Raw genomic sequence first — 25603 nt, 5'->3', positions numbered from 1 at the left:
AAACCCAACGAAAATGCAAAATGAAATACAATAAAGTAATTATAAATAATTATGCTATAATCAACAATCACAAAAATATAATTTAAATAATATTATATCCAAATCTGAGACTAAATGACAAAAAATGGAAAATGGCGCCAACACCCGGCAACAGGCGCAACATCGCTTTTAAATCCTCACTGAATGTCAAAACCATGACACAATCGAAAATTAAAACCACAAACACAGACGTCCGACCCACGCTTGTCTCTCTTTGCCCGGATTCTGGGTCCTCGTCGGGTCTCGGATCATCTGAGGTGAAGGAAATTTTATTCGAGGAATAAAAACAACGCAGGAATACATTGGAATGGATCGGGTACAGTGGGAAAAAAAAAAGGGGGGAAGCTATATCATGCAAACAAATTATTTACACCGGAGAGAAGACACATTAAAAGAGCTCCAAAATAGATGTTAACTTCCTGGCTTTACAATATCACGAGGCTTTTAATTTGAAAATACAAGTCAAACACATACAAGTCTCATTTCACAGCAGCGACATACACTTTTATATAATTAGCGGTGAGGAATCCCCGCGGAGCGCCGCTCGGTTCGCGGCCGGGGAAACGACACGGGGCGCCGACCGCACGCTGCGGAAGTACATTCAATACGCAGGTTTGCCGTAGCGATAATCAAAAGGCCATTACGTTTAAAAACAACACGATGGCAACATTCACGTTTGCACACTGAGCACTTTGAATGACAGAAGTAGCTTTTTTTTTTTTTTGCTAATTAGCATATCGGGGACGGGGAAACGACGACTCCACGAGCGAACCGAAGCAAACGGGAGTCTTAAGACGCCCCCGTCGACGAACTCAGCTCCGAATTCTTGAATTTTTTATATCTGGCTCAGGGGGAGGGCCGACTCCGAGACGGCTTTGGCGCCGCCGTTGTCGTCGGACCGCTCCGCGGACGCCGCCGCCGCCGCCGCCGCCCTCCGGCGGGAGGAGAGGCGCGTCATGTGCACGACGCTCGTGGTGTTTTCCGCTTTGCTCAACGTGTTGGAGTTCTGGCTGGACCTCCGCAGGCCCTGCCGGAGGCGAACGGTGAAGAGGCCGTACGTGATGGGGTCCAGGCAGGCGTTGAAGAGGCCGAAGATGAAGAGCATGTGAGTCAGGGAGTGAGATACCGTTTCCTCCATTTTGTCCGGGAACAGCCAGTACCACAGGCCCAGCAGGTAGTACGGAGTCCAACAGATGATAAACGACGTCACGATGACGATGCTCATCTTCAGCGTCCTCATCCGAGCTTTGGGGATGTTGTTGTGGGAGCGCCGTAGGTGAACGTCTCGAGACGACACTGGAGGAAGGGGGATAAAGACTCCTAAGATCTCGGGAAGTCCACGCCGAGGTCTCCGAATTCATCGTTTTTTAAGAAATAACGACGCTTTTTACTATTTGAGGAAGGCACAGACCTGACAGGCCTGCATGGTACAAATGATCCAACTCCATTTACAGGAAATTCTCGGTTTATCCTCCGTCTCCCGTTAATGTATGCAGAGAGAAGGCCGTTTGTGACATTAAAACAAATTTTGTGCAGGAAGGACCGGACAGATAAAGTATGTCTAGGAAGACGGCTTCGTTTAAATTCACCGGTTGTACTTTTGTTTTATCGTTTGTGTGGAAACTTTTCGCCCTTCATTATGGCTCCCAAGGGCAAGTCAGACTCTTCTGATGCCACGGAAGCGCTTGGAAGAAATGGAAAGCCATCTCCAGCTCTGGAAGTGAAATTAGATATAATAAAACGCTCGGAAAAGGGGCGAAACGACCGCGAACATCGTCATCTGCGATAAAAGTTTTAAACTCGAACACGTGAATGGATCTTCTATCAAATCAATCGAGATCAGCGTATCTGGCCGACACTGGTAGTTCTGCACACGACTTACGGCGAAAAATGGCCGTGCATAAATACGCCGAGGACTTCCTGTATATGTGTATTATGCAGAACGTATAGCACTTGAAAAGTTATCGCTGGGTCGAAAGGAAATATGAATAAACAAGTAAACATCAATTGCACGGAGCTGCACGGAGGGCAAAGTCATGGAATCATCAAACGCGCAACCTCAAAAGGCGCCGAACTAAAAACATCCGCGCAAGAAGCAATTAACTGGCGAGCCGGCGGAAGGAAAAAATATAAAAATTCGACTGAACGAAGAGAAGTGGCGGGATTGAAAAGAGAACAGCGAGAAATTGGAGCCACAATACAAGCGAAGCGAAAGGGGGGGGAAGCCGGTCCGCCGTTGAATATGATGTCCTGCTAAATGTCAAGCACTCGAAGGGATTGTTAAAAAGTAAAACCATCATTTTGGAGGCCGTGCTTAGCTCTGGCACACAAAGGCTCATTTAGGAATCAATGATCAGGAGCTACTGTGAATGTCGTCCCCCGCCGTTTGGCTCCGGCTGAAACCATTTTCGAGATTGCTCATTAAAAATGGAGGAGGTGTGAAGATCAGCGGGCGTAGATGGTCCTCACTCGGGAATAAAAAGGGGATAGGCGATGCTGGTGGAATTCATCAGCGCCGTACGTGGACGGAACAGCACCCGGCAGAGAACTCACTCGTGTGGGACGCCGGGGAAATAACGAACCGATCCCCAGAGCGGGCGTAGCGGTCCTGGAAACACTAGCTAGCTGCTAGCTAGTCTAGCATCAGTCTAGCTTGAGTCAAAGCAGCGCTGGGATCAAGTCGTGCTAATAAGGGGCGGTTACCATTATCGGCTAACATCTGGGATATAATCCTACAAAAGCTGATTTTAGGTTTGTCCTGGAGTTTGTACAGGAAATACAGCTTGAAATAGCACTTATTTTGCACTCGGTTCCGGTCGTCAGTCGATCACAAGGCCACACATTGAGATTGTTCACCTTCTCGTTCACCCGCCTTGGAAATGTGAGGCGCTCCAATGAACCTTCTGCATGTTTTTGGGTCTGAGAAACCCTTTGCAGACGCAGCAAGAACATGTAAACGCCACACAGAACGGCCGGCTGTCGGAACTGAAACTAGACCTTCTTGCCGTGAGGTGGAAACACCAGCCCATCTTTGTTTTAGTGATCTTCATTTAAGGGCAAATAAAAGTTGTTCAGGTTGTATGAACAACAAGAACGATGGTTCCAGTCTGAGTAAATGTTTGTATGAGTATTGCGTGCAGAAAAACCAACAGAAAAGATCATCATCCAAACGTCCGTTCGGCTTCGGGGAACCCGCGGGCGTCCCGTTGGATTTCCAGCAAATGGAAGATTGACCGATTGCAGGCGTCGCATCCCGAGAGCGGAGATAAATTGAACTGCAAAGCCACAGCAAGACAGTTTGGGGGAATTTGGAAGTGTCGGCTGTTGAGACAATAGCTCGAAACGTGGCGCAGAATTGATGCGCTCATGAGCTAACTTGAGCTAGCCTCTTTGCCAACGTAATCCACGGGTTTCGTTCGAACGCCGTTTTAAGCCTTGAAAATAGCCGATTAAAACGCTAGACTTGGATTGTTTGGCTTTTAGATCGTGTTACTTTATATTCATTCCTCACTTATTGCCATGCCGATAAATCTGAGTATCACATTCCTGTGATGAGTTTCATTTTGGTTGTTTTCTTTAACCAGCTGCTGGCGTCTGTTCCGCGTCTGCACTTTGTTTTGTTTCATGATACATTTAAACTGCCGAGATTTGACGCTTGAATGGCAAAACGTAGGATTTTAAAGTCACGCCGACGCCCGCGGGCAAATGAAAAAGACGGACGGAGGACTTACGGTTGTTCCGAGCCATTCGGCTTGAGATCTCCACAAGGATCCTGGTATAACAGAAGACCATGATGACCAGGGGCAGGAGGAAGAGACACACGAAGGTGAACATGTTGTAGAGGGTCTCCTGCCAGCGCTTGACGAAACTGCCGTGGGTGGTGCACTGGGTGAAGTTCTCCGGGACTGTGATGGTCACGTTGTGAAATATGAACATCTGCGCAAGAAAAGTTAAAAGTAAAAGGTCAGAGCAGGCAAGAGAATGAACCCCAAACCGCTCTCCTGGTTCCTCCAGGTTAAAATGCAGACAACGAATTTCCCGAACCAAGAAATTGTAATGTTTGCATTTTCAAAGCGCGTTACACTGGCCTGCGTTCACTCGGAGCTTCCATGCAGAGTGCTAACTAAAGCACTTCCATGCAGAGTGCTAACTAAAGAATGCTAACTAAATATTTCAATTTTTTGGCATTTTATTTTTACTTTAAAATCATTCATGATCATATAAATGTACCGACATTATTTTGTACATTATCATCCATAGAAAATGAAAGAAAAGGAAAAAATACGGAGTTTCCAAATTCAGTATTGATGTAACGTACTTATCAAAATATTCAAAGAAAATAGTTAGAAAAAAGCAAAAGGGGCCGTAAATGGCCCGTAAAATGCCCAGGTCTGTTCTAGAGACATGGCTACAAGGCTACGGTTAGCGTCTTTAGTTAGCACAGAGTGCTAACTAAAGAAGCTAACGACATGGCTAAAGAAGCCATGTCTCTAGAACAGACCTTGGCATTTTATGGGCCCCTTCCGGCCCCTTTTGCTTTTTTCTAACTATTTTCTTTGAATATTTTGATAAGTATTTTCCATCAATATTGAATTTGGAAACTCCGTATTTTTTCCTTTTCTTTCATTTTCTATGGATGATAACGTACAAAATAATGTCAGTACATTTATATGATCATGAATGATTTTAAAGTAGAAATAAAATGCCAAAAAAATTGAAATATTTAAATTGCAATTTTCATTTTGTTCAATTTACATGATACCCAGTTGGCCCACAAATAAAAATGCAATCATTTCCCGCCCCTGCTCTAGAAGGAGCCAGGGTTTCTCCACCTTCAGCCTTGCAACCGGATAAACATATTTAGCTCATGTTTCTCCTTTTTGTTTATTTCTCAGCTCATGTATATCCGGCATCCCTATTAGCACGGCTTGTACGAACTGCACTTTAGCCGCAGATGTTTGTATGAAGCGATAACACCGTCACGTCCCCGTCGCTCCATCACATGATCCTGTTTTATAAATAGTATATTAGAACCGAAATTGCTCTGACATTTTCTTTCCGACACGGCGCCGTTGCAGGTAGCGATTCTGGAGGTGAATGCGTGGAGGGCGACATGGAACGTGGCTGTTCTCTGGGAATCTACCTGGGGAAATGATTTCTCCTTAATCCCCCCTCGCAGATCTGACCTTACAAAAATCATGCTTATTTTTTTCCATTTTTCTGATGTAAAAAATTCCATCCTGCGGGGAAAAGCCGACTATAAACCGTGTTTTATAAGTGAAAGGTAAACACACCGTGAGACGTACAAAGTCGCCTCGAGCTTTAAAACCCAAGAATGCCCGGAGGGGGTTCATCTGAAAATTGGATTAGGACTTGGAAATATTCATATTCGTTTTGAATGACAAATCCTGACATTCATGGAAGTGCAGCTCATGTGCCAAAACCAAAAATAAAGCATGGCTCCAATGTGTTGGGGGCTGTTTTACATATCGGAACATTGGTGAATACCCGAAATGCTGATTTTTCATGTAAAAATCCAACCTCCCACCCCCCCCCCGGTTTGTTTCGGGTCAGTTTTTTTGGTATCCAGACAAACACCGGGCGAAAACTGATGTGACAAATACATATTTTTAAAAAAAAATTGCACACTAAAAGTGCTCCAAAAAGAAAAAGATGATTTATTTCACAAATAACACAAAAATACGTATTCTCGCATGCGTGACATTTGGAGCAAAACATAGGCTCTTCCTCAGATGCTTAGTGGAAAGCATGTTTTGCTCCAAATGTCACGCATGCAGGAATAAGTTTTCTGTGTTAGATGTAAAATAAATCATCTTTTTTTTTTTTTGGAGCACTTTTGGTGTGCCGATTTTTTCAAAACTCAACTTTTTTTGATCAGGCATCCATCACTAATTGGGTCACGGATGTGTGTTTTTCTTTTCTAGCGCAGAAACAAATATTTTCCAAGTCCGGATATTCAGAAGTCATGGGAGAAACGCACTTTCATGGTCAGAATGTCATAATCAATCTGGCAGTCAGAGCCTCAATAACTCCTTGAAAAAAAAATTAAAAAAAAAACGGGAAAAATGATTAAACCCCTCGGAGACATGTGTTGTTTCTTTCCTTCCAGCATGAACTGGTTCACTCGGATCCAATAATCCACACAGCTGCCGGGGCCGTCGCTGCGATAAATGTGGAAAAAAAAAAAAAAAAAATCAACGCGCTCTTGAATGCGGCAAATCGACAAACCAAAAAGTTTTCCCGATTCTCATAAACACGGCAAGAACGAGCTGACAAGCAACCGCCCAACGCCGGAAACAAATCCAAGTCACTGTCTTAACCTGCGAGAGACCGCAGGGAAATAAATGGGCTGTGGTCTGAGATAAGATAAGAAAAACATTATTGATCCCCTTGGCGGAAATTCCTTCGTCGAAGCAGCGTTATCGTCACAATGTCAAAAAAAAAGGAAATAAATATGAATATAGATATAAATAGAAAGGCGGAAGACAGGGGATAGCAAGACGAAATAAAAATCCACAAATAAATAGTGAGCAGACAACAACAACATCATGGATGACAATGGGCAACGGTGAGCGCAAAAAATACAGAGGAACTAAACAACATAAATAGAGTGGCAAAATGAAGAAATAAACAAAAACAGGCCGGATGTGTGCAGGCTGGGACAATGAATGTGGAAAATAATGAACGCACTCTTGAACGTGGCAATCGACCAACCGAAAAGTTTCCGAAAAGTCTCAACTTATATATATAACCACACTGGACTGCATCGACCCTTTCACACAAGGTGATAAAAAAAACGAGCGTCTCTGTGGGCTTTCTTGACAAAATGAACATCAACTCAACTTAAAACATCCCTGAGGCAAGTCTTTGCTGCAAGAGCTAAAATAACCCAAACTATCTGCCCACGTCTGTTGTGATTCAGATCAGTGGTCTTCATGGATGACACACACACACACAAAAAAAAAAAGGTTTCATTTTAATTACTTTCCAGCTAAAAGATTAAGGGGTTTTTAAAGGACCCAAGAGCTCGCTCGAATCCCGGCGAGTCTCGTTAGTCTTCACCCTGCCGACTCGGGCGAAGGCGTTCACGGACGCCGGAGTGCCACGGGTGGCCGGGGTCCACAAGGAGGATCCACACTTCTACTTCGACGCCTTCTTCCGTGAAGCACTTTGCATCAATGGTGGGGAGGTGTAAGGACCCGTGAGGAAGGGGACCGAACCTGGACCATCTTGAACGGGTGGCGGTGGGGAGGGTGAAGGACAAACCGGGAGCGATCCTGGACAAACCTTCCCGCCCCCCTGCACCGCGAGCTGCAGCGCCTTCATCCTTGTGTCCACGGCCACCAGAAGGTACAACAGCACACAACTCCGACCGGCTGGAGGTGCATCTGGGCTCCCACTACCTCACTCATTCACACGTCATGTCCTAATTTTATCTATTTTTATTCTTGTTGTTGTCACTCCATTCTCTATCCAATTTTTCCTTTGTTTCTTTCTTTTTTCATTCTGTTACTTATTTTTATCCCTGCTGTCGTTGTTATCACTTGTTTCATCTATTTTATATGTATATTCATATTTATTGATAGACCTAGAAAAGCATATGGCAGGGTGCTAAGGCGTCAAGGAAATCTGGAGTGGCAGAGAAGTATGTTAGACTGGTGCAGGACATGTATGCTCGCTGTGGGACAGTGGTACGGTGTGCTGTAGGGGTAACAGAAAAGTTCGAGGTGGAGGTGGGACTCCATCAAGCATCAGCTCTGAGCCCCTTCTTGTTCACAGTGGTGATGGACAGGCTGACAGACGAGGTTAGACAGGAGTCTCCATGGACCATGATGTTTGCACATGACATTGTGATCAGTGGTGAGAGCAGGGGACAGGCCGAGGAACATCTAGAGAGGTGGAGGTATGCCCTGGAAAGGAGAGGAATGAAAGTTAGTCGCAGCAAGACAGAATATATGTGTGTGAATGAGAGGAACTCGGGTGGAACGGTGAGGCTACAGGGAGTGGAGATCAAGAAGGTGAGCCACTTGGAACACATGGGCTTTCTGGTTTGCATCAACAGCGACAAGCTCCCAGATGGCTGAGACGGGGGAAGGTCACCGGAGCCCGAACAACCACCCGTCCAATTGCTGTCAAAGATTTACAAGTGTGTTGTGCGCCCGGTTGCCCTTCGTGTCTTGAAGAGTCAGCCTGAAACGGGAGTTACGTACCGGGCAGTTGGCCTCACAGGGAAAGTCATGGGAGTAGCAACACTGACACATTCACGAGCCTGGTTTTCGGTTGTATGGCCATGCGGTGAACCAAGAGATGTCAGCTTGGCCAGGACCACCTTTTGCTTAACCCTCATATTATGTTAAGGGTCAATTTGACCCATTGGGTCAATGGGTGAAATGGGTCAAATTGACCCTTAACATAATATGAGGGTTAAGCCGGAATAAACAACGGCCGCGTGGACTTTCCGGGAAGCGACGGTTCGATCGCCTTCAAGAAGACACCCAGACGTCACGCCTGATGACGCACATAATGGAAAAGAGTACCCAGCAGCAGCTGGATAACCTGCTAACTCCATTTTCTTTGTGATTCAGGTGTCACGTCGCTACTTCTGCCCACTTGTCACCTAGAGAGGCTTGTAAATATGGCCGAGCCTCCACGATTATGAGCTGCGTGTGTGTGTGTGTGTGTGTGTGTGTGTGTGTGTGTGTCTCATATTAGCCGTGGAAATTGTTAGTCAAGGCCACACAGAAGCTTTGGAGTCATTTCTCACTCGGCGGGCCAATACCGCCGTCCTCCTCTGCATCAGAGAGCAGAAGTGGATCTGATATTTATCTCGCTGTTCCGATAAATGCGTGAGTCATCCGGGGCCGGTGAGGCGTTGCAGGCAACAATTTTTTTTCTAAACACTTGACTCTCAATAGGTTAAAGGATTCAGCTGGGATAAATAAACTCATATTTACTTGTGCTTAGCGGAATACAACTAGATGTTAGCTGATGCTTCCCCCGGGGTTTCTCATTATCTTGTATCTTCACGGAAACTTAGATTAGACCAGAGGTCGGCGACCCACGGCTCCGAGTGGCTTGGGAAAATAAATGATAAATATCTAATTGAAGTGTATTTCATTTGTGTTATTTCCTCTTTTTAACTTTTAGTTCTAAGTTGGAAGATTATTGTGATCTTGAAATATTAAATAGAATAATATTCATTATTTTTCGCCACTCAAAATAAACGTCACACTCGCGGAAGCCGGTAAAGTCCCGATTTGCAGATGCTGTGCGCAGAAGTCCCATAAACCAGGTAAAATAAATATTTATGAAGATATTTTGCAAATATTTATTTTTTATTGTTTGTTTGTTTAGAAGTTTATTAGGATAGTGTACAAATACATTAAGCACAGAGGCGGAGATGTTTGTACCAGATTATAGCTCATAGCTAATTTACATCTGTAGTCCTGTACAATACAGATATAAAACTGTATAAAATAGACAATATATATGAAATATACAGAGGCAATAAAATAACTATACAATATATAAACAGGCAATAAAATATGTCTTTTGCAAGTTGAAAGTGCTATTGTTGTGATATTGTTACTCTGGTTATCTGGGGGCCATCAGATGTTACCCAGAAGGGTATTGATTACTGACACAGTGATTTTTTCCCGATTTCTTTTTAAAATTCAGGTCAAGGCTCCGCTACACGCTCTGAAAGCCCAAAGCTCAAAATGAGTTCATTACATAGATAAAATTAAATTTTCTCTGTAATACTTTGTGAATTTCAGAAGCAACGCACTACACACTTATTTATACAAAGTGTAAAGGTAATAAAAAGCAATATTTACAGTGGTACCTTTATTTTAGATGTCAAAAAGTAATTGCAGCTCCCAGTGTTTTCTTTCCGAGGAAACCGGGTCCAAATGGCTCTTTGGGTGTTAAAGGTTGCCGACCCCTGGTCTAGACTATATTGATGGTTAGCAGTGGTTAGCAGTGGTTAGTAATGGTTAGCGCCTCCGCCTCACAGCAAAAAGGGCCTTTCTGTGCAGCTTCTCCATGTTCTCTCCACGTCCAGTCCGTCCCACGATGCAAAAACATGCAGAAGGTTCACGAGAGACCCTAAAATTGTGAATAGTTGTCCACCCCAAACCTCCTAACCAACAACAAGTGGGATAGATTCAAGCACCCCCGAGTGCAAGATGATTGGTATAGATAATAAATGTCAAATTGGATATGGCAGTTCCTTCTTCTTGTCCTTTTTCTTAATTAAAAGCCTTCAGTGCAAACATCACTCTGGGTTATAATCACCCCGCCCATAGGCTGACACCAGTTGATTTTTAGACGACAGTGAATTGCAATTTCTATTAAATCAAAAAAATGTAGAAAAGACAGAAACAACGGTGGAAGGAACGGCTCGGGGGAATTTTTGTTTATCTGACGGGCGACGTGGAGAACCCTCATTTAGCGGCGATGTTGAAAGGAAAAAGTGGAGGTGGACAATATCTGTGCAACCGAAGGACAAAAAAAAAAAAAAAACAGCGCTCGTGTCAGTTCGTGGGTTTCCATTAGCGCTGCGGAGCATCTTTCATCTTTCATGAGAATAATATGAAAAGCACGACGGATAGATGCTCGCGCCGCGCCCAGATCAATGCGCCAGTTAATTCTATATGACTTCTATCACGGCAAGAGTTCTTAATTCATTCACGAGTCGACTCTTTTGTTTATTTTATCCTTGTACGTCTCAGCCCATTCACGTCTTGCTTATTTTGGTTTATTTCTTTTATTTTTGTCATTGTCACTCTGTTTAGGTTGTCTATTTTTCACCCTTACTGTCTTTTTTTTCCCCCCCCCATTCTGTTGACCGTGTGTTTTTCTCTGCCGTCTGGCCGTCTATTTATTTGTGGATGTCTTTTCTAACTGACTATTTCTATTTATACTCATATTTATTGACATCATAACTGTCATGCTTCTGGGACAAAAGAATTTCCCCTATAGGGGATCAATAAAGTTATATTAATTTGGACTTTTGCGCCGAACTCCAGACTTTTTGATTATTTTGATATATTTTTGATTATTAGACTTTGTGCAATCAGGTTTATTTCTGTACGTCGCCACTCAACCTGGTCAAACTCCATTTTCCGTTCCCAGCAGCGACCCTGTTTGATAACTCGGGACACAAAACCCGCTCCAAAGCTGTCGCGCCGCGATTCTCCAATCTGTCGACTCGCAGGGAGCCGTCTTATTATTGTGCCATCCTGTCACGGCCCTTCGGTTTCCCAGAGGCTTTTAGTATCGGACGAAACAAACCCTCCGCGACTTTTCTTCAGTTCCTCCGAAGGACGGACCACCTTTTCTCGGGTTTATCTGTTCGCCGTTGCCAATTACTTCTATCCAGCCAAGGTGATGGAACATGTTTTCCTGCAAACAACTGTCATTCAAACGATTCCTCTACGGGACTAGTTACTGGTTTGTGATGACACTTCTGTTCTACCGACTGCCTGGAGGCAAAGTCATCAGCAAAACCGGTAGGAATACTTTCAGTTTCATTTACTTTGTTGTAAGGATGTGTGTCATCCATCTTGGAAATGGACTTTGTAAGAAAATATTTTTGAATTTTTCATTATAAAGCCAAAAGTATTTGCTCACCTGCCTTGACTAACATATGAACTTAAGTGACATCCCATTCCTAATCCATAGGGTTCCACCCTTTGCAGCTAGCATAGCTTCAACCCTTCTGGGAAGGCTGTCCACGAGCTTCAGGAGGGTGTTTAAGGCAATTTTGGACCATTCTTCCAGAAATGCATTTGTGACATTGGATGAGAAGGCCTGGCTCTCAGTCTCTGGGAGTTGGGAGTGTGGAATTGTCCAAAATGTCTTGGTATGCTGAAGCATTCAGAGTTGCTGTCCACACTTTGCATTGCACTTGGTGACGTGTGTCTTGGATGCTGTGAAGCTCTTTGGACAGTGGAATATATAGGAATGAGGAACTAGATTTGTTGCACAGGCGGCATCTTATCAGTGCCACGCTGGAATTTACTGAATTCCTGAGAACGACCTGTTCTTTAACATATATTTGTAAAAACAGTCTGCATGCCTTGGTGCTTGATTTTATACATCTGTGACCATGGACGTGATCGCAACACCCGATTCCCATTATTTGGATGGGTGAGTAAATACTTTTGGCCATATAGTGTATATCTGCTAACGCTAAAGGCTATCAATTCATTTAGAATTACATTTCCTTTTTGGGTTTTACACACTCCATTCAGGATCAACTTCCTGTCTTCTCATTGAAAAGACTGAAGAGCTGCACCTCGAATAGGAAATTTGGTGAATATTCACATATTTCGTAAAATATCAAAGACCAAAAGCCATGAATTATGACCTGGTGATGTTTCTTTAATCCGATGCATTCGATCCGGACACACAAAGTTCTTTTAAGTGGATGAAGCTAATGCTAGCATGCTACCGGCAAACATTGCTAGTGTAATTTAAGGAAAACATTTAGAGGTTATTATTACTCCATCTGTTTAATTCTGTATTTAAAAGGTTTAAAAAAGACTCCGTGTGATGCAGAAAGTTCTGGGAGCTGTTTTTATGAATACAAATACCTAAAATGTGGACATTGTATCTGGTTTTGTTATTTCTGGATTAACATTTATTTGTGTGACTCAAAAGTAAATTCTCTCAATGGCAGCGGACTACTTCTGTTTATTTATTCTTTATCATTTGGAAACTTTATGTCTTCTCTTTAAGATAATAATACTGTATTGATCCCCACAGGGGGAATTCTTTTGTCACAGCAGTACAATAGCAATAAATCTGAATTATTGTTGCACTTTATCATACACAGTATTTTCTATCGCGTAAATGATTGGTAAAAAACAAATTGCAGCTTTCCTGTTCTGTGTGGCATCTATTTAATGCCCTACTGGTATTCAAAAAAAAAAAAAAAACATTTTAGATGTACTTAAAATACCGCAACTTCAGAAGCTGTGTTGTAAATGTAAATGCTAACTGCTATCACAAAGCTGCAAGGCTATTCATTATTATCCTTATGAACATGCTAATTATTGTTGATGCAACAGCCAAAGGCAAGAATTTGTCCTGAAGTATAAAGAATGGAATTCAGCTCCTGACAAGTTTGCAATTAATTTATAGAACTTTACAACTGAGTGCACAAGGTTTCTGATTCGTACAGGTATTTTTGATATTTCCGTAATAAACACTTCTGCATGCGTGAGAAGCACCGAATGCAGGGATCATAAAAGGTCAGAAACGAGCTCATCTTGAAGCCTCACATTTCTCTTTAGCAGATGGCGTAAAGCTTAACTTGTACATGTGGTTACACAACTGCTAATATACTGAAGCTAGTTAAGATTCTTGACTGCTGCCATATTTAAAAACCACCAGATAACGGTGGTGAGCTTTGTATCGCACCAAATTAGCATTATTTGCATCACGTATCGTGGATGATCACGGTCATAGTAACATAACCTTAACGTGACGCCGGAAATGGAGATCCTGGAGGAAACGCAACAATTCACAACTGGTGAAACTCACAAAGTTTGTGTTCAGACATTAAAAATAAAGTGTTTCTCGAAACAGGTTTTCACATGTATCTGCAGGGAAAATAGAACTCCCGAACCTTGCTGCTGCCAGGAGCAGGAATTGGCGTTGTGAAAGGATACTCAGCTCACTGGAGCTGCAGCTAATCTGACCTTGGATCTGATGAACGTTCCATTTTGCTAGATTTTTTTTTTTTTCATCCCGAGCCAGCCGAATTTGATCAAATTGGGGAAAAAAAAAAAAGCTTTTAAAAAAGACCAGATCCATAAAATGACATTCTCCGCGATTATTTCTTCACAATAGAAGAAGCCATTACTCCACAAATGTCACCAGAGGGCTGTTTTGTGTAGTTTTTTTTTTTAACAGGAAATTGTCTTTGTTGAAGAATTCACAGTTCTCTGTGCAATTAGGGCCGTTATTTCTGTCTAATGAGCCTCTTGCAATTTAGGGTTGTTTTTTTTTTTTTTTTACTTGTATCCAGCAAAAGGAATTAGAAATAGTCAGTCTTGAATATTTCCACTACGAAAGCTCTTTTTCCAGAAGGTAGCTTTCGCTGCATCTCAGCAGTTGTGTTCATTACAAGTTGCGGTGCTCTTGCAGACCTCCACGCTTGCTCCGTCTGGATGCCTTGAGATCCAGAGAATAAAAGGCGAGCTTTCCCCTCATGCCTCGCTACGTGACGTGCAAATCAACCGCTGGAAATTGAAACTCCTGCTCTGAGAGAGCGGCTACCACACAGGAACCGGCTAAACGGGATTCAAACAGGGAGCTGTTCCCGGCCAGGGGTCAAACTTTCTTTTTTTTTTTCTCCTATGTGCGCGCCTGCTGAACACAATACCGTGATGGTTAGCGCGGCGAATGCTGAAGAGCAAAATTCAACGGTTGAGCGTTTTGTTTTTGTCCGTCGGTTGTTTTCACCGCACCTGGGGCCACAATGCCAAAGATTGCTATCCTGCTGCATAAAAAAAAAAATACTAGATGGGATGTTCGGAGGGTATTTATTATCAATGAGACAACAGAGTGGATTCATCCATAACATTACTTCCGAGCATTGATGAGCGCCGGTCCGCTACTGGCTAACAACAACATCGGCCTCAAGATGGACTCTACCACAGTGGCCCCTAACAAAGTTGCAAAAAACCTCGGCGTCACGATCAGCTGTCATTCTCCAACCATATTACATCAATTTCCCGGACCTGCAGATTTGTGCTGTACAACGTTCAGAAAATCAGACCCCACCTGACCCAACAGTCGGCACAGCTATTGGTTCAGGCCATGGACGACCTGCTTGCGCAAGAAAACCACTGCGGATGGTACAGAATGCTGCAGCACGGTTGGTTTTCACTCAACCCAAAAGGGCTCATGTTACACCTCTGTTCATCCAGTTGCACTGGCTACCAGGATCAAGCACAAGGCCCCGACCCTGGCATTCAAAACCACCTCAGGAACAGGTCCAGCATATCTGAATGAAATGGTAAGACCTTATGTTCCCGGCAGAGAGCTGCGTTCCTCTAATACAAACCTACTAGCAGTACCTTTTGCTCGCTCTAAGCGATCTCAGGCAAAACTGTTCTCAGTTCTACTACCTCAGTGGTGGAACAAACTTCCGGAAGCATCAAGACTAGCATCATCTCTCTCAACCTTCAAGAAACAGGTAAAAACTTTTCTCTTTCAGGACTTTTTACTGCGCTGATGCCCCAGATCAGGTTAGGCACCAAGTTAGGTTATACAGTGTGTGTGTGTGGGTGTGTACATCTTTGTCCAAAAAAAAAAAAAAACAGCTTACTGTCCTGTATATTTCCTGTGCATCTTGTATTTGCAAGTGTTATTTGCAGTGCTTATGTCCTCTATTGTAAGTCCCTTTGGATAAAAGCGTCTGCCGAATGTAATGTAACTTAACAAGGATCTCTGAAACAGACGGTATACACAATCTCTCCCTCTCCAATCATCTCCACTGTCTCCAGATTTCTGCAATGGCCAGTAAGACAACCAAACCAGTAGCCACTTGGGCATGTCGTGGTTTTTCTTAAACCAAAACGTCCAACTGTAGGAATGCAAAGCCACAACTCCCATAAGTGCTGTGAGAAAGCAGTAAACAAGAAATGCGGCGGAGGGTTTTAAACAATGAAAGAAAACCCGGGGTGGAGATAGGAAGCGAGAATAAAGCGGCGAGGAGGAAACCGCTAGAAAGAGGAAGCAGCAAACAAGAAAATATTATTCAAGGAGAAGAGGAAGCCCGTTGGAGAATGGCTAGCATCTGACCCAGGAGAGGAAGAAATGTGCCGCATCAGTTCCAGGTCAGACGGCGGTGAAAGACTGGAGTGAATTCAGAGCTTAAATTATCAGAGATGTCTGTCGGTCACTTCCAAAGCTCCGCGGCTAAACGGGCGAAGACGGTTGGTTTGCTACCAGACAGAAGTCGAGAAGACGCCAGTAGGGTTTTGCGACTACCATCATTTCCCCAACAACCAAATTGTGGCTAATGGAAAGGATGAGCGGCCGGTAACTTTGGAAAATCACTAGCCCAGGTCGCTGGTGACGTCTAATAAGTCGTGTGACATCCAGGTTTGAGATGATTCATCTCACCTGCATCTGGCGAACGGTAAAAGCCTCGCTTCAAAATATTACCATTATATTCTAATGGCTAATCGTAGCATGTTCTGCGCCCACTCGCTCGGAACGGCAACTCTCCCGGCTTCTTTTCTGCTGGATAATTTAACGGGCTTGCAATTACAGCGCCGCAGCGTATCCCTATGACACGTCGTTAGAATTTTCTGCGCTAAACATGGACTCGGGATTCAAATCGGCGGCCGCTGAAATCGACCAACCTTTAGCGGGCTCCTAAATGACAATAATCCTTTTCATACTGCAGGAAATCTTTGCTACTGCTAGAACCGGTTCAGGAACCAGGGGTGGCCAACCAGTCAGAGGCTAAGAGGCCACAGTCGCTTCCCCTCACACTCTTGCCCCCTCTTACTCAGAGAGACCTCTGCTCTGATTCACCGTAAATGTCACACTCACACGATAATGACAAAAACTGACTCCCGCAGAACTATCATTTTTTCCCATCGATCATTGTGTCTCACAAACAAACTCTCAGTTCAATGTCCAGTTCAGGTCTACAAAGATATGATACTTTACAATAGCATTTTTTCCTCTTACCATGCATGTTGTTTTGTGGGACTCCTGGCATTCCTTGCCGTCCCCAATCCTTTTCAAATCTGGTTTATAGTCAGTTGTTGCCGCTCAAAGTAATTCCTGTCCATGGTTGGACTTCAGGTTTCGTGGTAGAAAAACAACACAGATGTACACTATATGGACGCTAGTTGGCCACCTCTTGGCACAAGGCGCCTCAGCGACCATCAGTTTACGTTTTCTACCACTTGGTGGCTGAGTTGCTGTCGTTCCCAAACTCTTCCTTGTTCTTCTAATCCAGCTGACAGTTGACTGCGGAAGTTTCGGAAGCGGCTGGATTTGTTGTACAGGTGGCATCTTTTACGTTCCATGCTGGAATTCACCGAACTCCTGAGAGACCCGTTCTTTCTGCATGCTTTGGTGCTTGATTGTCACACCTGTAGCCGTGGAGGTGATTGGAACACCTGATTCCGATTATTTGAATGGCTGAGTGAATACTTTTGGCCACATATAGTGTAGGCTGACCCAAACATTGACAGTATCTTAAGCGCAGCTCGATTGACATTTGGACACTTTTCTTTTGGCACATTTTTCCAGAGTTCAATGTTCCCTTCTTTCAAAGCGGGTTTCAGTTGGTCCTCAATCATCTCCAACTCCAGCCGTAGCCTCATCTGTGAGCAGCAGGTTTGCAAACAGCCCGTCTCCGCATTAAACGGGTCGACGAATAGCGATGTAATTTTCGGAACAGCTGTTTCTACTTTTTCTGCCCGACCTTTCAAAGTGACCAAATTGTTCTTGTGAAGTTCAGGCCCCTTTGAAAATTCCCGGTGGACGTTGGCATGGAGTTTAAAGCCTTGAAATGCGCTAATGATGCTTGACAGAAAAGCCAGAATGGCTTGACGTTTAGTAAAACATCCTGTGTTCGTCTTCATATTTTCATTTTGCTGTGCATTTTTTCTCTGCCATTTTGAGAGTGAACTCGGTAGTCCGACACTGCTTGACGATTTTCCCTCCGAGTCATTTTAAACACAAAGGACCAGGCTATTCCTTTTAGCATGGGGACAACATGGGAAGCAGGGAAACACGGACCTCAGTTCCTTGAACCACTTTGACACCTACCGAGGCGGGATCGTTTTACGGTTGAATAGGAACTCACAAGATGTATGTGCTTTGTGATCGGTGGAACTCATCAGCCGCGGTCTTTACTAGTTCGGAGTGCCATTTTTCAAAAGTATCACGGTCACTGGTCAGCTGTTTTCTCGCGACAAACGGACAAATTGGCGAAAATTGGACCAAGGAACAGGTTCAATCACATCTTGCCCGCCACACCACAGAGGGGTTTCCAGGATATCTACACTTCGGCGTAAATGAGTTTGGTACGGCTGGGAAGCAGCACAGTGAGAAAATAAAAAGCACTGCGACCCATTTGACAGGCCGTCGCTATCGTTCCCACCATGCGGAACATGAACATACCGGCGACTTCTCTTCTCTCTCCATGTTGTCCATGTCGTCTTCTTGATGGTTTGTTTTGAGTGTAGTGCAAAAGGTGCAGGTCACACCGGCCGCCCCAATGGTCCCTTACTGCAGTGTTTCCCAACCACTGTGCCGTGAGAGATCATCAGGTGGGCCGTGGAAAAATGCCCACTTTCACCTGATTGGTCCGAAAATTATTTATCCAACGCAAATAATGTGTCTTCCTATGTCTATGTGGGCAGCGTTTCCATTCCATGGCAACGGGTAGTGAATTAACCTGTGCATCTGTGTATCAGAGTGATTAGTGACGCTTTGCGTGATACATTTTTAAAATAAAAAGTACTGCCAATGCTGCCTGTTTGCATAAACAGGCAGCATTGTTGAAAACTACCAAGACGAGTGAGGAAGCAGTGAAAGCTGCTATAAAGTTGCTGAACTCGTCTCTCAATCCAAACAGCAAAACATTAATACTACCTGCCGGCAAAATCATTGGAGAAGAAAAGCTCGGCTCTGGCGTTGATAAAGAAATAGCCATAATTCTCTCAAATAATATCAATTTCAGACATATTGATGACATGTCTTCAGACATTGGAAAAAAGTGTTCTGGAAAAGTTGCACATCAGTGGGAAATTTGCATTACGGTTTCATTCTCATTCGGTAAAAACTGTTTTTGACAGCTTTATTTGTTGGTGTGCCGTGTGATTTTTCTAATGTCAAATATCTGCCGTGGCTCAAAAAAAAGTTGGGAAACACTGGTTTACTGCCTGTGCCAATGCAAAACCAAAAGGTTCCCCAGGAGGAGGAGGAGGGAAGCTCAGGTCCTGGATCCACATTTGAGCTGGACAGTCATTTAGAAAAGCATCTTGGTCCAACCGTCACTATCAATGTTCCATTCAAGTGGATTGGAATGGATATTATTTTCCCATGTATTGATTAATTGACTCCTTGATGCAGTACTTAGTAGTTTTACTGTCTTACAGCAGTGGTCTCCAACCCCTGCGGTTTATTTGGTACGCTAACAAAATATTCATGGTACAAATGAAAGTTTTTTCATGAGACCTTCCACATCTTATTTTGAAAAACAAGGGTTTCCCCCTTCGCCTTACTGCCGCATAAAGTGTAATTGTTGGATTCAGATTAAATTCTTTGAAGTGACAATGAAAACCCCCGCGCTTTCATGCATAAAACTGCTCCCTGGTACAAAAAAAGGTTTGGGACGGCTGCCCTACAGTTCCCTCACAAATCCACTCATGCTGGACTACACCACTGATGCTTAATGTTTTTAGCGAGCGCTAACTAGCATCGGCACTCCTCCGCTGCTCCATCCACCCTCCATATCAACACGTGACATCTCACCTCTCTTTGAAAGTGGATGCTCATCTGCTAAAAAATATTCGGAGGTTAGAGTTCCCCTTTGGAAAAGTAAACGAGCTGTCGCCTGTGAAAGGCAGCAGATTGTCTCTTTCGCCGTGTTTGGCATTTGAGCGTGCAGACAGGCAGGGCCGGTCTCTTGGTGATTCCGTCCCGGAGCTCCAGAGTGTGATAAAAACCAGATAAAGGGTATCGGGGCTCATGTTTTCTTTTCGCCGCCGCTTCACAAAAGCTACCAGATAAAGCGATTGTCTGGAGTCCCTTCCTGTCGCGGGGGAATCAAAGATAACACTTTACGTTATCGGTGATCGGGGGTGACAGATATTCCTATTCAAAGTCCGAAAATAGAGACAGAACTGATATTTTTCTTTTTATCTGCACTAGGAAATGTACTAATTCAGTCAAAAAGAGATGTGCATGTCCGGCCTCGGTTTTCATGGCATGGCTTACGGTGCACGGGGAGCGTGTAAGACTTCAGCCAGTCAGAGATAGATATGTCTGAGGGCATTTATTTAAAATACTTTAAAAAGGTACATTTGTATCATATATATATATGTGTGTGTGTGTGTGTGTGTGTGTGTGTGTGTGTGTGTATACATATGTGTGTGTGTATAGATATATATATATATATCTATACACACACACACACACACGTTTATACATACATATATATACATAAATACACACACGTGTATATATACATATATAAGAATAAGAAGAATAAGAATAAGAATAACTTTATTTATCCCGAAGGAAATTGTTGTGCCAGAGTTTCAAGTAAAACTAGTAATAAATTGGAAGGAGGGAGAATAAGAAATACTAATAAAATATAAAGTGTCAAAGTTAAGGCTATAAAGAGTTTTAAGGTCTTAAAAAGTACAAAGATTTGAATATTCCCTTCGGCTGAAAGAAAAGGAATTAAAAAGAATTAAAAATTAGAATATTGTGCAAAAGTTCTTTATCTACTGTAATGCAATTAAAAAAAAAAAAAAAAACTTTTTCATGATATTCTAATATTTTGAGATAGGATTTTTGAGTTTTCTTAAGATGTAGGCCATAATTAGCTATATTGAAATAATAATGAATCCAGAATGTTTGAAATTTTTGTTTTTGTAATTGCATTACAGAAGATAAAGAACTTTATCACAATATTCTAATTTTCTGAGACAGTCCTGTCTATACATACATCTATATATATACATGTACACGTACATATAAACATATGTATACATATACATAAATACACGTATATATCTATGAATATACATATGTGTATCTTCTTCTTTCGGCTTTTCCCTTCAGGTGTCGCCACAGCGAGTCAACTTTCTCCATCTCACCCTATTCTCTGGATCCTCCTCTCTCACACCAACTACCTTCATATCTTCTCTCACGACGTCCATAAATCTTTTCTTTGGTCTTCCAGAATCCGGCATCAATTCCAGCATCCGTCTACCAATATATTCTCTATCCCTCCTCTGTCCATGACCCAACCATCTCAGTCTGGCTTCTCTGACCTTCTCTCCAAAACATCTAACATGTGCCGTCCCTCTGATGGACTCATTCCTGATCCTCTCCATCCTGGTCACTCCCAAAGAGAACCTCAACAACTTCATCTCTGCAACCTCTAGTTCTGCCTGCTGTCTTTTGGTCATTGGAACAGTTTCTAGTCCAAACATCATCGCTGGTCTCACCGCTGTCTTGGACACCTTTCCTTTTATTCTGGCTGAAAGTCTTCTTTCCCTTCGTGCCCCTGACACTTTTCTCCACCCATTCCAACCTCCTTGGACCTGTCTCTTCACCTCTGTTGCTCTGGACTGTTGACCCCAAGTACATGAAATCCTCCGGCTTCTTGATCTCCACTCCCTGTAGCCTCACCGTTCCACCCGAGTTCCTCTCATTCACACACATATATTCTGTCTTGCTGCGACTAACTTTAATTCCTCTCCTTTCCAGAGCATACCTCCACCTCTCTAGATTTTCCTCAACCTGTTCTCTGCTCTCACGACGGATCACAGTGTCATCCGCAAACATCATGGTCCATGGAGATTCCTGTCTAACCTCATCTGTCAGCCTGTCCATCACCACTGTGAACAAGAAGGGGCTCAGAGCTGATCCCTGATGGCGTCCCGACTCCACCTTGGACTTTTCTGTTACCCCTACAGCACACCTTACCACTGTCTCACAGCGAGCATACATGTCCTGCACCAGTCTAACATACTTCTCTGCCACTCCAGACTTTCTCATACAATACCAGAGCCCCTCTCTTGGCACCCTGTCACATGCTTGTATATGTATATACATATGCTTATAGACACCTGCATATATATGCATGTATACATACACACATGTTTGTTTTGTGAGATGCTTGGCAAGGAATAAACTCGGAAGTCCCACTGCTCATGTCGTCTCCATTCATTCCTCATAAAAGAATGCGCAGGCGTTCTGGGTGAAGGACACCAGAGTCCGACAATCTCTAGATATTGTGATTGAGAGAGGGAATGGTCGGTCGTACGTCCGTGTAGGACGTGTTTTGACCGATGATCCAGGGTGAACCCTTCCTCTCGCCCAGTGACAGCTGGGACAGGCTCCAGCCCCCCGGTGACCCCGAAAGTAGTCAGTATAGATAATGAATGACTGGATGAATCGTGCTCAGGGCTTTTAAAAGTACTCGGTATCTGTCTTGTTTTTTAACCAAAAATGCCGTCAGTCCAGGCACATCAAGAAATGACGAACAGACGACGCCGGTTGTTGTGTCAGATTCGTCCTCCCTCCGGCGAGATTTAACTCGACTGAACCTCGGGTTCTCCGGATCCCGTTGAGGCTGACAGTCGGCGATGTCACAACAGACGCCGTTTCATCGCTTTCGATTCACATTAGCGGCGATCCCGTCTGGTCGGCGGGGCTCGGCGACGCTCACTAATCTTCGCCGGTCTCCGGAGGTGTGTCGGGTAACCAACCGTCACCGTGCTACAACAAGTGGATAGAAAAAGACTTGACAGGAGGTTCCAGGTATGCGAGCGCCACCCGTCTCGCTTCCATCCCAGAAGATCTACACTTCGGTAATGTTATTGTTAAAAGTGAATCACCCACGAGGTAAAAATGTCTCAGACACATTGTTCTAGCTGTGCATTGCGTGATCAGTAACTGGTTGCGAGCGTTTCATGGCAACAGGTGATTTCTCTTACGGCGCCGAACCGACACAATTCATCACTTTGCAAAGTATTTGTCACCGCTTTTCATGGTGCCAGTAAAAGAAAATGTCTTTACTCCATTGTTAAAGCCGACCCAAATGTTGCCCGGCAACTCCCTGCCTGCATGTCAAAATATCCCCGGTCTCATTTGTCCAGTGTGACGGTGTTGGCGGAAGGAAGCTACCGTAATTAACCCTGTGAGAAATCCATTAATTAGCCGCATCGTTGTTAAAGCCGCAGTTCTGGAAGCGTGTCGAAAATGCTGGAATTTATAGTACAGTATATCTTTGTTTTTCGCGGGGGTTACGTTCCAAAAAGAACCCGTGATAGGCAAAATCCGTGAAGTAGAACCTTTATTTTTTTTTACAATTATTATACAATTAAATACTCTACTATGCATTGCTGCTGTCGTCCTTGTGTTTTTTCTTCCTTTTTTATGGAACGAACGGAAGATTCATTAATTCCGTAATGCCGACCTACAGCCGCATAGCTGTTACCTTCCCTTAGCATGTCCAGAAGTTTAACTTTATCTGCGATAGATAGCATCTTCCGCTGCCTTTTGGGCCCTTTTGTCAGTCCAGAGCGTTTTGTCAACATGATGGGTTTTAGAGAAACTCGAAATCGCAAGAGAATTTGCACGTACGTCATGTAAATTCGGCGAGCTGTTTTACGTACCTGTACATATTAAACTGCGACGTTATTGACGCACAGGTAGAGAAGAAGCGGAGTGACTTTTTAGCCAATCAGAATGCAGAACACGATGCACGATGCAAATCCGTGAAGTAGCGAAACTGTGAAAAGTAAACCGCGTTATAGCGAGGGATCACTGTATATAATTCACATGCCATATAGAGACACAAATATCATAATTTCCAGATGATTGAGAGCTCCTGAATATAAGCTGCAACGACTAAAAATAACTAAATAAATATATGTGTGCATATATAGGTCGCTCTTGTCTATAAGACACAGGTTTGTAACATGAGATATTCACACGGAAACATTTTTTTTTAGCTTTTAATCAAATACATACCGATAACATCAACAAATACACACTGGAAATGTTTTTTTTGCAAACAGCGACGATGATGAAACAGATTACCGTACTTTCCGTACTGAATATAAGCCACGCCGGCTAAAAATCCACAAGATTATTGTTTAAACCGCAGTGTTCAAAGCGTGTGGGAAAAGTAGCAGCCGGTAGTCTGAAAATTCACGGTAATAATGAATAACACAAGTAAAAGTCCATCCATTCATTTTCTATCCCCGTTTTGTCCAACTCCGGCTAATCGCTATCTTTGTCCTCCTCCCGCGTTAGAACTCGTCGTCTTTTTCAGTGTCGAAATTGAACGGTCTCAGAATTTCACGGTCATTTCACTGGATGTTCCAAGGCTAAACGTTTTGGCGGCATGAAGCACGATAGCGCAAAAAAAAAACACAAATTATTCAGGTCACTGTTATAGCCACAGTGTTAAAAAGCGCGCGAAAAAAGTAGAGGCTTAAAATACAAAAATTACAGTTTTCGCTTATTCTTTCGCATGCCGTATGAAGACGTCCATCCGTACGTCACAGAGACGTACCACCGTTCGTTCTCTCGTTTGCAATTTTTGGTTTCCAATGAACCTCGTGCGGATCTGACCTTGCGTTCCGTCACAGAGGCTTCGGAGAGCAAATTCAAATTCCTTAAAAACAACAGCAAAGCAATCCTAACGGTAGGCCCTCCGTGCCGACACGCCTACACACAGCGGCGACGTCTCGTGACATTACAACATTAATCTTCCCTCCGTATTGATTCTCCCAAGGCTGCCGTCTCTATTGCAGACACGCGTAACAAAAGCAACGCCATTTACCGGCTTCTGCGGGGGAATTAATTAGACCGCATTCACCGCCTCTGTCAGGATGAGAGCGTTCGAGGGGAGGAGGGACCGGCCACCACCGACGCCGCGGATTAGAATAACGGTCTTGTAATATGAAGTTGGATGTTCAGCTTGGTGGTAAAACCAGCACACACTTCAGGTCGGCGCAGGATAAGTAGTAGATCTACAGACGAAGGACGTTCCTCCGTCGTAAATGTGTCAAACTCAAGGCCACATCTGGCTCGCGAGAACGTCTTAAAAGGTCTGATTGACTAAAAATAAACAAGTCAAACGCGTGCGTTGACCATAAAGTACATTTCCCACGATTCATGCCGATCATGTTACCGCCAAAGTGACGACATCCCGCCACTGGATCGCAGTGGATCCACATCAACAAGTGGATTTGAGGAATACAAATGATCCCTAAATGTCCGATGAAAGATGTTTGTTCTTAAAAGGAGTAAAAGCGGTGTGTCTTTTGTGTGACGAGGCAGCGTCGGTCGTCAAAAAGTACAATCTATGTGGGCATTTTGATGCCAAACACGGAGCTAAGTATGCTAACGTTAGCCTTCCAGAAAAACAACAATTAAATCCAAGAATTAAAAGTCAAACTATGATGTGTTCACAAAAACTGCATCCAAAAACACTGCAGTCGTGAAAGCTAGCTTGGTTGCAGAGCAGCTCGTAAAAACGTTTTTTGCATGTACGCAAATGTAACATTTAATTCAGAGATATTTAATATTAAGCAGTAGTTACATTTATTTCACATTACATTTAGTTGCATTTATACTATTACCGTTACATTTGGCCCTTCGAGGGCAACCGTTAAGCTAATGTGAAAATTAGCTTTGAAATTTCTGTGAAAATGAGTTCGACATCCCCGATCTAAAAGTGCAGAGAACAATTTGTTATGAGATGCAGATTATTGAGGTACGCTAACAACCAACCATCCAAACAATG

The 25603-nt window shown here is 43.5% G+C and overlaps 1 protein-coding gene across 1 annotated transcript in view; it reads right to left on the bottom strand.

Moving 5' to 3' along the window:
* Positions 1–290: 290 nt before the first annotated feature.
* Positions 291–25603, bottom strand: part of gnrhr4 (gonadotropin releasing hormone receptor 4) — a 36895-nt gene continuing 11582 nt past the window's right edge. Inside the window, exons 2-3 of the mRNA XM_086162738.1 lie at positions 3771–3975; positions 291–1335 (exon numbers count right to left, since the gene is read on the bottom strand). Of these exons, the coding sequence (XP_086018864.1) occupies positions 875–1335; positions 3771–3975 (666 nt within the window). The 3' untranslated portion in view covers positions 291–874. The remainder of the gene's footprint in view (positions 1336–3770; positions 3976–25603) is intronic.

The sequence above is a fragment of the Fistularia commersonii genome, chromosome 17 (assembly GCF_037954325.1).
Source record: "Fistularia commersonii isolate RoL2024-O1a breed Wild chromosome 17, RoL_Fcom_v1.0, whole genome shotgun sequence".
Taxonomy (NCBI): Eukaryota; Metazoa; Chordata; class Actinopteri; order Syngnathiformes; family Fistulariidae; genus Fistularia; species Fistularia commersonii.
This window is presented reverse-complemented; position numbering and strand designations above follow the sequence as displayed.